Here is a 14308-nt window from a genome sequence, read left to right on the forward strand (position 1 = left end):
CTAATTGCCCAGCTAATACCTTATAAAAGGATTTTTTAAGAGTCTGTAGTCAAAAGTAACCTTAATTAAAGCTAGTATTAAGTGTGTGGGTGTGTAAATGTGTCTGTGTATGTGCGTATGTGTATATGTGCATGTGTGAATCTGTGCATGTGTGTATGTGTGCATGTGTGTGTCCATGCATGTGTGTATGTGTGTGCATGTGTATGTGTGTGTATGCATCTGTATGTGTATGTGTATGTGTGTATATGTGCGTGCATGTGTGTGTATGTGTGTGTGTGGATACACACATGTTTTGAGGCTTCTGTTCTTTCTATGAAAGCATCTTGGTGACAGAGTCCCTCTTTTCTTAAACCCCTGCTAACCAATGCGCTCATTTTGTGTGTTTCTCCACTAGTTGATAGAATTTTTGCCAAGGATAATGTGAAACTTTATTAGCTTTCTGGAAAACAAGAGCTCCTCCATCTGTCTCCTCTAAGATCTGTCCTTCATTTACTTCTTTCTGTTCCTTCTCTCTCCTGTCCCCTTCAATACCACAAGAGAGGACCTAAAAAAATCTTCTAACAGCCCTAAGACCTCTTGAGGAAACCAGAATTGGTGCCACAAAACTCTTTTTTGGAGAGGAACTCTTTTTCCTCATGGAGCCCCAGAGTTGTGGGTGGACAGCTTCTTCTCAGGTGTAAAGCTCTATTCTTTTTTATTAAATTCCTTAATTTTTAAACATTTAGATACATACACAGGTACATGTATGTCATATGTTGTATCTGCATGCATGTATGTGTCTATCCACATGTTTGTATATTACCTACATGGTACCTGACATGGTTTGGATCTGTGTCCCCACCCAAATCTCACATGGAATTGTCATCCCCAGTGCTGGAGGTGGGGCCTGGTGGGAGGTGCCTGGATCATGGGGTGGGTTCTCGTGGTTCAGCACCATCCCCCCAGTGCTGTTCTCATGATAGAGTTCTCACGAGATGGGGTTGTTTAAAGGTGGATGGCATCCCTCGCCCCCCTTGCTCTGGCTGTGTGACATGCTGGCTCCCCCTTCACCTTCCACCATGAGTAAAAGTTTCCTGAGGCCTCCCCAGAAGCGACTAGATGCCAGCATCATCCTTCCTGTACAGCATGCAGAAGCATAAGCTAAGTATATCTCTTTTCTTTATAAATTACTCAGCCTCAGGTATTTCTTTAGAGCAATGCAAGAACAGACTAATACAGTACCAAACTAACTTAAAGATAAGTGAGTGTTCATAAATAAGTAAACCCAAATATTTTCCAAGTTCAGGTAATTTGAGTAAGAATTTTGGTAAATAAAACTAGCTTAATATTGTTTGTTTAATAAAAACAACTGTTTTTGGAGTTATCAGTAAATTATGCATGTATTTAACTTTAAGGTTCTTGCTTTTATGATACCTGCATAACATACAGTAATATAAAAATGGTTAACAGAAAATTTAACTTGACATAATGGCTGGATTTGTCTAATGTCCCATGAAATTTTCCAAAAAATTAGAATGAATAAATTAAACAGCTGTAAATGGGATAAAGTTTATAAATGAACTTTTAGTAATAATTGTTTTATAATATGTTTACTTAAGGCTTCTCAAAGTTTTTGGTAACTGTACCCTTAAAGCTTTGCTAAGCTAAATTAAATGATGATGATATTCATCGAACATATCAGTCATTTCCAAATAGATATAATACTAAGACAGCAATTATTAAATATGAGTTTAAGCTTATATATTTTGCCTTCTTATTTCAGAGAAACAAATGATATTGAAATCTGTTAGTAAAAATGTCCTGTTCCAAATTGAAACATTGTTCCATTAGAAAGCCTATGTTTCTAAGATTATAAAATGTGTATTCATAAATTGTTGGTACCTGAGTGACAGTTAAAAAAAATCCCTTACTTCTTAGGTTTACACTATACATTAAGGCTACTAAGAGTTAAAATTCTAACTAATTTCCAGCAACAAAAACTGGAGATAAGAGGAGAAACAATTCTATATACAGAGAGTATAAGAAAAGTAAGATATATTTTTTGTAAGGAAGGTTTCAAGAAAGACTTGAGGGTGTGATTTTATTACAGGAAAGTGGCTTTGCCTAATGTAAAGGTTATTCTAAGGTTGCATTTAATGGAAAGAATAAAAGAAAGAAAAAGATAAACTGAAGGATATACAAAGTTGAGAAAAGAAAGAGAATGGAAAAATGTTTAAGAGGTTATAAAATATTTATGAAAATTTTATCTTGTGTGTCAAAGCTGATTGAGATTAAATGGATTTGTTTATAAGATTTTATTAAAATTTGCTTCAGCATTAATAATACGCCAATGCAAAGGTGATTTTTTTTTTGTTTTGAGCAAGATTTTCATGTAATATTCATAGGAGATAGTAAAAGATTTTTCATTTACCTTCAGAGTAGATTGCAAAAAGGGTGGGAGGGGACAGTGACAGATTATGTTGGCCTCATGCTTCCTTTACGAAGTCTGTTAGTTGTTTCGAAAACTGCATATCCTCTGTATCAAAGAGTAATGGTTTTTGCTTTTGAAATCTTTTGATTATCACTTTGTTTAAATGAATCACTGTTATTTCTCAGTGACTTGTGTTGCTGTTTTGTTCAAGTGTGTTAAACCTTTGAGATATTTGATATAGGCTTTCCAAAATAAAATTTCAAAATCTAAAATTGTCTTTTTGACCTTAAAATAATTTTTGAACATTAAGACCTCTGGAAGTCCAAATAGGGCTCCTGCAAGTCCAAGAAAGGCATATTACGTTTCCTTGGTATGTAAAAATCATAAGAGAAACAATATCACATAAAAGTGGTTTTAACTTATTTGTTATATTTGTTTGGATATATTATAAATATATGTACCAAAATTGTATAAGATTTCTTTAAAAAATCTGATATGCCGGCTGGGTGCAGCGGCTTATGCCTGTAATCCCAGCACTTTGGGAGGCTGAGGCAGGTGGATCACCAGAGGTCAGGAGATCGAGACCATCCTTGCTAACATGGTGAAACCCCGTCTCTACTAAAAATACAAAATTAGCTGGGCGTGGTCACAGGTGCCTGTAATCCCAGTTACTCAGGAGGCTGAGGCAGGAGAATCACTTGAACCCTGGAGGCGGAGGTGGCGGTGAGCCGAGATCACACCACTGCATTCCAGCCTGGGTGACAGAGTGAGACTCCATCTCAAAAAAAAAAAATCTGATATGCCTAGGTATATATTATCAGTGACAATTCTGACTACATTTAATTGCTGTATGTCACAGAAATAACCAAATTTCTTTGCCAATTGAGTCTTTAACCATGGCTATTCTGTCTTTTGTCACCCACAGGCAATTCTTGTTTTACTGTAACTTTTCTAAAAAAGCATAATCAACTACAGTAAAAGCTTTGAATCTTATTAACAAAATGAACAAAGGATCACAAGTACACTTAAATGAGGGTTTCTGATAACTTTGGAGATCATCCTATTAGACTACTTAAAAACTTCCAGAATTTTAAAACAAAACCAGAACCAAAACTGATGTGTTCATGAGGATTGCTAACACAACGATAAACAGAGCGAGAACTAAATACGTGAACTGATACTGGACTGAAATAACTTGTATAACTTTTTGTTCGAAACATTGCTGATCACATTTTGTTTACAGAGTAAAAAAGTCTTTTTTTCTTTTAAACTATTTACAGCTTACAGCAATTGGGTAAACTATACTTTTGTGAGCAAAACTTAAACATTTACCTTTCCCTTTACCTTATTTCTCCAGAATTCAGAAACCATTCATGAGTATTCTTATTTTATGGTGACAGAGTTATTTGCATAAGTTCAATAAAAGTCTATTTTCTTTTGTAATAGGACTTGACTGGAGGCACTGGTCATTTTATCAAGGCTTTGATAATGAAATGGCATATTTTTAGATATAACCAGACTGCCTTGAGGAACTGATGTTGACTTTATAGGGCCAGTAAGTAGTACCTTGGAGAGACTGGCATGGTCACTTGCTTATAAGGTTCCCTTACAAGATTTCTGACCTTGCAGCAAGGACAGAACATCACTTTCAGACAGGCCTAGGAACCTAAAGATATTTTGGGAACTTGAAAAGGAAGGAATTCACCCAATTCATACAGATACTACCAGCACAGTCTGATGGTCAATACTTGGCTTGGCTTCCCAGCCTCAAGAGTCTTTAAAGAGTCTAATCTGAAATTCCCTAAGAAAATATTCTGGCAAAAGCAACTTAGAAGGAACCCAGGTGGCCAATCATTATTATTGCTGCACTTTATGCAAATAACCAGGCCTAATATAATAAAACTAAAACTTGTTTTAAAAATAAATTGGGCCTACTATGATTTATCTTTGGTAAAACTGGGGGACTGGAGAGAGAAAATTTATGTTCCAACTGCACACCTGTTATTAGATTCTAGCGCTGACCATTGTTTTTGAATTTTTATTATTTGCTTACAACTTAGGCTGAATTCTGAATTATTTCCTGGCTCCAAGAAGTCTCTAAAGAAGAACCTAAATTTAATTTTATTCATGAAGTTTTTAGTTGACTTCCTAATAGAATAGGTTCTCTTTTTTTCATTCTGGCTTACAAATTTTCTTCTTTATTAAAATCCTTACATGCACTATATTTCTACTCTTCAAATTATCAATGTTATGCATTTCTTATTGTTTTACTTCTGAGAAAACTGAAACCGTGGCATTCCAAAAACTAGAGATAATTCAATAAGCAACAACAGCTATGAAAATCAGAGACTTGACTGAAGGCTCATTTCTGCCACTCTGCAACACTGTCCCAACTCAGCTACTGGGCGCTAACACCATCCCAACTCAGCCATACTGGGGAGTCTCCGCCATGTGACTGTTAGCCAACTCTCAGCCTACTGGGACCCTCAGCCATGTGACTGTTAGCCATGTCCCAGACTACTGGGGGGTCTCAGGCATGTGATTGTTACCCATGTCCCAGCCTACTAGGGGGTGTCAGCCATGTGACGTTACCCATGTACCAGCCTATGGGGGAGTCTCAGCTATGTGACTGTTACCCATGTCCCAGCCTACTGGGGGGTCTCAGGCATGTGACTGTGAGCCATGTCCCAGCCTACTGGGGGTCTCAGCCACGTGTCCTTCAGAGTTTTATTGGTGTTTCCACCCACTTTCATGATGAAACAGCTGTGGTCAGGGCTTCACTTCTGCTACTTGTTGTTGCAATAAAAGCCACTGAGCTCCAAGCCGACCAGAGGCTGTCCTTGGAAATCCAAGTGTTTTCCTCTATGAAAGAGATTCTGATCAGAGAGACAGACCCTACCCACCTCCTTTCTACTTCCTACCTCTCCTTAGGTCAACTCTTAAGAAAGGAGGCAGATGCCTGGAGCTAAGTAGGCTCTGCCTCTGACTCACAGCACAGTGTTTCTTTTGGTCAAAATTTTCTGAATCTGTTAAAATGTGTGGACCTGGGGTAGATCATGTCTAATTTACAGGGTTATTGAGAAAAGTAAGGGGTTGGCTCATGAGTTTTACAAAGTGAATGTGCCCTATGAATGAAATGGCCTTGAGCGGCGGCACTTCCTGCTTGGATCTGAGCCTTCCTCTGAGCCCTCTTTCAAAAGGTGGAGGGTGGGATATTCATGAAAGCAATCCCTGCTCAGTGACGTTCAGTGGCAGGGGCCCTTCCCAGGTTCCCACGTGCAAAATGCCCCCAAATCATTGGGCAGCGATAGGTTCCCTTGTATCAACCCCAAGCAGTAGTGGGGAGCCTCCAAGACCACAGATTACCCAGGTACCCCAGTAGGAAAGGAGCCTCTGAGGACTCTGCACCAGAAGGGTAGAAGGAGGAGGAGAGAGAGAGAGACAGAGTGAGAGAGATAGAGACAGAGACAAAGAGAGAGGTGGTCAGAGACTCAGGGAGTTGAATCTGGTACCAGATGTCTTCAAAACCATCTAAGGAGGCCATATTAATTTTTATTATTTCTCCTGGGGCCAACTCAGGTTTAAACAGTTAAAGTGTTATGGGGTCTGCATTGGAACTCCAGCTCCATTCCCTTTCAACCTCAGTTCCTCTCTAGGAAATGAGGTCCCAGGACGCTCCTGACCCAGTTTCTGGGGATGTGGATTTTCCCTCCTAGGGCCCTAAATATTCCCGTGTCTCTGGCTTTGGGGGAGTTAGCTGCTGACACTCCAGGGTTGCCTCTGGAGAGCAGTCTTCATTCCGACTTGCCCCTGCTGCAAGTGAAGTTTTGTGACTGAATGCTTTAACTTCATTTCACCATTTTGAACACTTTAGTTACTGAATGATAATACACTTGCTTGTTGCCACTGCTTAGAAAAAAGATTTGATTCAACTATATTTTTTTGTTAGTTTGAATATTGTGTTTCTGGATGCAGCTATTGAGAGACTTAAAACCAAAACAAAGATGTTGTGTTCAAACATCCTAAAAGTAGCCAATTCATTTTTCTGGAATGAATCGACTATCCAGCCTCCTATCAAAGGTTATTAATTTTAAAAATGGAAAGAGAAGAGAAGGAAGGGAAGGAAAGAAGAAAGGAAGGAAGGAAGGAGAGAAAGAAGAAAGGAAGAAGGAAAGGAAGGAAGGAGGGCGGGAGGGAAGGAAGGAGGGAGGAAGAAAGAAGCCTTTGCTTTTGTTTTCATTTTCTTGAGATGAGATTTTTAAAAATAATTTCAGATCTGTATTAGGGAAGGGGGCGTTGTGCTTCACATGTATCATATTAATTGTTTATGCTCTTCCTTTTGATATCCATCTGCATGAGAACATTTAGAAGCCCCTGGTTCACGCACAGGGAGATGGGAAATTCTCTGTTGGATGACATTTTGCTGGGACTGGCCCTCCCTCCTGGCACCATCTGGCTTCCTGAAATAGTTTTCTCAGCACCCTCGATTCAGTCTTTTCAGTGATAAATGCTGTGGGCATCGATCGGTGCTCCTGCCAAGAAAACTCAGCAGCCAGGCCTCAGTATCGGAAACACCCCAATTTCCTTCTGGTCTGCCACCCCCTCCGTGGTCCTAAACACGCAGGTGCCCATGCCCAATCTTCCTCCGTCTGCGGCTGGCACACTCGGCTGACTCATTGATGGCAGAGGCGTAATTTTCAGTGGGGTTTACTCTCACAGATCATTATAGAGTGAAAAATACACAGTAGTGTTTCTCCCAGAGACATGATTCTTCAGTAAAATGTGCCCTGCTTTCAAGGCACAACCTCTGCTTCATGGGTATATATGTGGGAATATCAGAAACTTCTGTATGCATCTGCATGGAGTCATTAAGGTATCTCATTTTAATGATAGTAGGAACAATTTTCTCTTTAGAACTGATGAAACTCCAGTGAGCATTAAGGTATCCCATTTTACTGACAATAGGAACAGTTTTCTCCTTAGAACTGATGAAACTCCTGTGAGTATATTTGGCTGTTTCTTTAACAATAATTTGCTCCTTCTTCATTAATTTATTCATTTAAAACATTTAAGTGTACATATGTGCTGAACCTCATGCTGAATATAAAAAAGCTAAACTAAAGTTGCCCTTTGGAGGCTCAGCCTAGAGGCAAAAATGGAATTATAAAGAAATATGCAAAATATAAGCAATATACACAGAAACATAGCAGGGCCTCATTGGGTATCTTTCGTGGGAATTGGGGAAGGGCAGCTTCCCCTGTGCAGTGAGCGCCAAGCTATGTCTCTATAATCTGACATAATTTGCATGAATAACAAACAGCACAGGATGGAAGTAAATTCTTCATTCAATAACATTTGCTTCCTCTCCACTCTTTTTTTTTTTTTAAAGGAAAAAACAGTCAAAGAGGAAGAAAAATATTTTATTTAAAAACTACTGCAACCTAAAATTTCCAGCCATTGGAATCCGTGTGAAATCATCCTACAGTCTTGAATTCTACGTGATTTTTTTCTTTCTTTTCTTTTCTTTTCTTTTTTTTTTTTTTTTGAGATGGAGTCTCGCTCTGTCGCTCAGGCTGGAGTACAGTGGCGCGATGATCTCGGCTCACTGCAAGCTCTGCCTCCCGGGTTCACACCATTCTCCTGCCTCAGCCTCCTGAGTAGCTGGGACTACAGGTGCCCGCAACCATGCCCGGCTAATTTTTTGTATTTTTAGTAAAGATGGTTTCATCGTGATAGCCAGGATGGTCTCGATCTCATGACCTCATGATTCACCCGCCTCAGCCTCCCAAAGTGCTGAGATTACAGGCATGAGCCACCATGCCCGGCCAATTCTACGTGATTTTTGCAAATAATGGATGCTAGGAATATTTCACTCTGCTCCCCAAGCCCCAGAACTCCTCCCTAGATTTCAGGAGAAACTCAAGTGTTCCCATCATGCACTAATTACTAAGGTAACGCCCTGGTAGAATATTCCAGAAATATTTTCAACAACTACTAAAAGGAAACTTGTTTCATGGTTACCACTCATTTCACTAGAAAATCAACTTACTAGGAATATTGTTTTCTTTGGCACTCCTGGTTAATTGATGTATTGAGATAATAAAATGTTCCTATTTCTTAAGACAACATATTGCTAACATCCAAGATTTGCAATAGCTTTGAGTTTCAACTCAGAATTCATTCCCGTGGACTCCTTAAGTCTTGCATTAGCTTCTGGAGTTTTCATTTCCCAGCTGCCATGTTCTCACTTTCAGTATATCTCATACGTTGAAAAATGCACAACCTCAGTGTGTGAAGGTGACTTCTGAAAATGCCCACGGTCACCCATCACCCATGCACTAAGTGTTTGCAGTTATCCACATATGTGTTTCCTACTCTGTGGGATAAGGTGGGAAATGCTGTCATCCTCATCTGTGTCCCCTCTTCTTCCTGTGTAAGCTGTGAGGCCCTTGCCTGCACAGAGCCCAGGGAGCTGAGGGGCCGAAGTGACATGCCCAGGGCCCTCGGGTCACTGCTCTTGTGAGGTCCCTACCTCTCTCTACCCAAGTTCCTCCCTCTCATCCCAGGGGTGCCACGGAGGGGCCTTGGGCGGCTCTGAGATCCAGCGCAGGGAAATGGAGGTGGAGGTTTTTTTAGTTTGGGTTTGTTGGGACATACTTATGTGCCCTACACTCATTTCTAAGTGTAGCTAGGTTGCTGTATTTGCAGTTTTACATTATTTTTTCATAAAAATTCCCACAAATTGTTTAAACTACAAGTCCTACGAATCTGGTATCCATCCCTGTGGCCTCTGTAACTCCCTGGGGCGTTCTCTTTTCCACCAACCCACGATGGAAACAGATGCAATCCAAACAAAGCATCACAAGGCAGCGATGCCGGTCTCAAAGCCTGTGTCCCACCTGAATCTAACATATTTCAAGCCTCTCTGTCTTAGGTGACCTGATACTGGTCTCAAAGCCTGTGTCCCACGTGAATCTAACATATTTCAAGGCTCTCTGTCTTAGGTGACCTGATACTGATGTTCCTTTCATTAACAGATAATCAAGAGCTGACTGATCATTAACAAATAAAACACAAATACATTTAACCTCAACAGACACTGTCAGAAGGGTGTTTCAGATGCCATGGGAGCTGCTGGAGGTCCTGAAGCCTGAGCCCCGGGGATGACAGAGGCTCAGAAAGCCACGGGGACACCGCAGGCGTGAAACCCTCATGGCCACCGTAGACCTCCGGCACCCTCACAGTAGGAGACTCAGAGCTCCACAAGATTAAGGCAGCAAAAGGTTACGGTGCTCCTCCCCGGTGATGGCGCCCAAGGCAAACAGCTGCATAAATAAACAAACCAGAGGAAGAACGTTCTATTTTCATCCCTGATCCATTCACATCCAAGCCAGTGAAATACCAGATGGAAATTGATGTCAAGCCTCTCTCTCCGCGTTCCCACCTTGCTGGTGGCTGACGACCCCGGGATGCGGCTCAGGGCAGCCTGCTGAGAGGTCAGTGCCTTGCCTGCTCAGGGTACTGCGGTCAGCACGAGTGCCGCTGCCTCATCACTCTCCCCCAGCCCAGGAGCCGCAGTGTCTGTACCATCTGCATTCAGGTTTTGCTTTTGTCAATTTCCAAAACATAAAAATGTCAAACAATCCCATACAATTTCTGTTGTACTTAAAAGCAACTATAAAATGTCATTTCATTGAGATCAATGAAGAGAGGATCAAAGTTGACCTAAACTTTCACGTATAAAAATGCCATGTGTGACGTGTTGCTCAGATTAATTCCATCAGAGAAAAAAATGTGTGCAAAGTATCGACAACCTGTTTCCACACCGTATGTGTTCATGAGTCTATTTTTTAAAATTTATTTTTCAGTTTAGTAAATTTAATCTTTAGTCTTATTAAGTTTATATTAAACTGGCCTGTGGGCAACACATTTATACATAAAATATGGTAAAAGTCAACACCTGTCAACAGTACAATGTCACCTCCAGGCAATGAATTTAAAAGGTCTAAGGTCTTTAATTAACAAAGAAGTTTGTTCTCAATATTATAGTCAATTTATCACATACAGTGTGCAAACAAAATACAGTTTGTAAAACCCTTCCTTTAAATTTTGACTTCTGGTATACTTTAAAATAATGATTTCCTGCTAATATTTACTAAGAAGCTTGTACATTTTAGTAAAATCAAATACTTTGTTTCAACGGTCACCATTTTAGGATATAAACGTCTCTCTAACAGGAAACATCCTATACAGCTTGAGCATCCCAAATCTGAAAATCCAAACCCTGAAATGCTCCAAAATCCCAACCTTCTCCAATGCTGGCTTGATGCTAAATGTTCCAGAATCCCAAACTTCTCGAATGCTGGCCTGATGCTAAATGCTCCAGAATCCCAACCTTCTCGAATGTTGGCATGATGCTCAAAGGAAATGTTCATTGGAACATTTTGCTTTTTGGATTTTTGGATTTCAGATGCTTAATCAGTACCTAATCCACAAATATTCCAAAATCTGAAATCCCAAACACTTCTGGTCTCAAGCATTTCAGATAAGGGATATTTGACCTCGACAGCCTCTTTTGGCGTATCTATTGCCTAATTTTCAAGAAGGACTCGTGCTTCAGGACCTATTGGTTTATTTTTGTGTGCATGGGAGGGGTGGAGATTTTTACCAGCGGACCATCTGAGCTGTACTTTATGTGTGGGTGGTGGCAGAATAACCCATGCCCCATGCCCCATACCTTCGTCTCAATCTGTTTGGTGTCCAGATTCTGAAACAGCAGCTTTACTCGAGTTTTCCCATCATCTGAAGATCCCTTAAGCTGGGAAAATTTAAATCTCCAGAGCACATTCTGTAAAGGAATAAAATTAATTAGCAATTTATAAACAAGAGCTCATTTATTTAATTAGCATCTGTTACTACATTAAACAGCCTCGTTAAATCAACAGACATTCACTTAATGTTTAAATCGACATTTAGCGTGTGACGATTTGTCGGCCTCTACTTTCTCATTCTTCAGTCTTTGCAAACTGACCTCTTCCAGCCCACTCAACTCTCCTGCCCCACGGTCCAGCCTCCAGTAGCTGCCCCACATGTCTTGGTCCAGCCTCCAGTAGCTGCCCCACATGTCTTGGTCCAGCCTCCAGTAGCTGCCCCACATGTCTTGGTCCAGCCTCCAGTAGCTGCCCCACATGTCTTGGTCCAGCCTCCAGTAGCTGCCCCACATGTCTTGGGGATGCATCAGCATCCACGGTCCTCAGTCCCACGTCACCTGCAGTCGACCCCTCTGGTCTTCCCTTGTGTTTTCCTGTACACAGCCTTAAAACATCCTATGAGCATTGCTCCTTTTTCTGCTTGGAGAACTTCAGAAAAAAACCACTAAAAGTTCCAGTTCTTCCTATATTATATAAGACATAGTCGAAAGTGCAGATAAAATGAAAAACTTTAATCCTGACTGATACCACCCCATCTATGGCTATATGTGAAACACTAAACCTTAGTTTTTCATGAACCAATTTGAAAAATGTAAAATTAAAAATTAAAAATATCGCCTTTTAATACTACTGCAAAAATTACTTAATGTTTGCTATGGTACGTTAAAGATGAAATGTACTCTACAAACTCTTACTCCCATAAATAAAAAAGGCTGCAGCAAAGAAAGACTTAATGGATGTCTTCTATAAAAGATAGTCTTTAATTATAGATACTTCATTATAATAAATATCTTCCCAGAAAAATTCCACCAGGGAACAGTAATTTTTTTTTTAGCAAGCCATAGGTCAAATTTCCATTAAAAGCTTTTATTTTTAAACAATGAACATATTTTTCTCTAAGTGTCAGGAGAGGCAAAGGGGCTGCAGAAAACAGGGAAGAAGTTTCAAGAACACTTCTATCCCATCTGACCATTGATGGGTTTATTTCCCGCCCACATGCTAGCCTTAAGATTCTTGGCCACATCTTTTTCTTTAATATTAAATCCAGGAGCTAAATAGAATCTCCGCATTTTACGCCAAAGTGTCAAAGCACATGTTTCCTCTAGGTTTTGGGAAAATTAGAACTTCATAGGATCTTAGGGAACAGTTTCTCTGTCTCTTCCACGTTCACAGTGAGGAAACTGAGCCCACACACACCTGGACAGACTTTGGGCATCAGGATCCTTTTAGCATTAGAATTGCCAGACACTATCTAGAAAGAGAATATTCCAAAATCATGCTTCAGTCACTGCTTCCCATGTGATATGGTTTAGCTGTGTCCCCACCCAAATCTCATCTTGAATTGTTATGGGAGGGACCCGGTGGGAGGTAACTGAATCATGAGGGCAGGTCTTTCTCATGCTGTTCTTGTGACAGTGACTAAGTCTCACATGATCTGATGGTTTTATAAAGGGCAGTTCCCCTGCACACTCTCTCTTACCTGCCGCCATGTAAGGCATGCCTTTGTTCTTCCTTTGCCTTCTGCCATGATTGTGAGGCCTCCCCAGCCATGTGGAACTGAGTCCATTCAACCTCTTTTTCTTTATAAATTACCCAGCCTTGGGTATTTCTTCATAGCAGTATGAGAATGGACTAATATCCCGTGGTTGTCAATTCCAGAAGTGAAGCATGTGTATCCATTCTTGTCGCGAGCAGAAGAAAGCGTGATGTGAGTACTGGGGCACTGAGGCAAGCCTCAGAAGCAGATGGCAGCCACAGCTGGCCTGGAGGGCCTGTCCCAGTGAGGGAGCTGCCCAAGCCACTCCTGCCCTGCTCCATCCACTGCACCTGCCTCCGGAGAGCCTCTTCCCACACTCCACACCAATTCCACCTTGCCTAGGCAGCGCCAAAGCACCTTCTCTGAAAGCTGTTAAGTGAAGGCTGTGACTTCAGCCCCTTAGATTCAGGTACGTCTCATCTGCCTTTAAAAGGACCTATTATCCATCATTTGTAGGGGGGACCTGTGATCATAGGTATGTGCTCATCCATCAGGAGAAGCCAGGCAGTCTTGGCTATTGAGGTTTTGCCTAATTTCTCACAAAATAAGCAACAAACGACTCTGTGAGCAGCAGTAAGAGTCTTTGGTTCAAATTTGATTTTGAAGAAAGAGCGCAGTAGTGGTCTACCCCTATTAGGATAGGGTCCTGGGAATAACCTAAATTAATATTTTGCATGGTATTGTAAACTGCTATTAAAACATTATATACAAAAAGTGCAAAAATATCTATGTAAAAGTCCTGTTTATTGTTTAAAGAATTCAAAATGGTCCTCACAGTGAAGTGATTTAGGTATTTGATTATTGTCTTGTTGGTCCACTGATATTGCACTGCAACTGTACTCAATATTTGCAGATTTGAGAATAACCCTTCCTCATGAGGCATACATATCCAGTATATATGCTTAAAATTATGTCCTAATTTTACCATCTAGCTTTTGTCTGGGTGATGGAGGACAAGGATCTTGTCAGCTTCTCTGGGTTGGGACAGGCTGCAACGTGGTCCAGGTACAAGTTGGGGCTCCATGGGCGCAGGCATGAACTCTCTTTCTGCCCTTCTCAGAGCTGTGTGGCCAGACGTGATGGCTCCTCTCATAATTGTCCCTTCCAAATAGCCTGTGGTGGCCTCTTTTAACTGTTTCACAGATTTTCCCTTCTGCACCTGAAAACAGCAATGTTTCTGTAGAAAAGGAACTTGTTTTTCCATCATGGATGGCATTTCTGCACACTTTATGTAAAAGTGGACTGGGTAACAGTTTAATTTCACAATTCTGAGCCCTTCTCCAAAGCGCAATTGGACATTCTAGGTCGGAATGTGGCATGTGCTCCACTCACAGCTCCAGAGACGCTGTTGGGCAGCCAGTCACAACAGAGCCATTTTTTTGCTCCACATCCTGGGGTATAAACTTGGGTGGACCCATCCTCTCGTGGCAC

At 40.9% G+C, this 14308-nt stretch overlaps 1 protein-coding gene across 7 annotated transcripts in view; it reads right to left on the minus strand.

The window, feature by feature from the left end:
* Nucleotides 1-14308, minus strand: part of SNTG2 (syntrophin gamma 2) — a 388440-nt gene that overhangs the window by 34585 nt on the left and 339547 nt on the right. For 6 of the 7 annotated variants that reach the window (XM_055378685.2, XM_031008374.3, XM_055378682.2 and 3 more), the window contains one exon: nt 11148-11258. In XM_055378685.2, the coding sequence (XP_055234660.2) occupies nt 11148-11258 (111 nt within the window). Of the gene's footprint in view, nt 1-9203; nt 9736-11147; nt 11259-14308 lie in introns of those variants that run through there. The other variant, XM_063696091.1, reaches the window with a different exon arrangement.

Source organism: Gorilla gorilla, chromosome 12, assembly GCF_029281585.2.
Source record: "Gorilla gorilla gorilla isolate KB3781 chromosome 12, NHGRI_mGorGor1-v2.1_pri, whole genome shotgun sequence".
In the NCBI taxonomy this organism is placed as follows: Eukaryota; Metazoa; Chordata; class Mammalia; order Primates; family Hominidae; genus Gorilla; species Gorilla gorilla.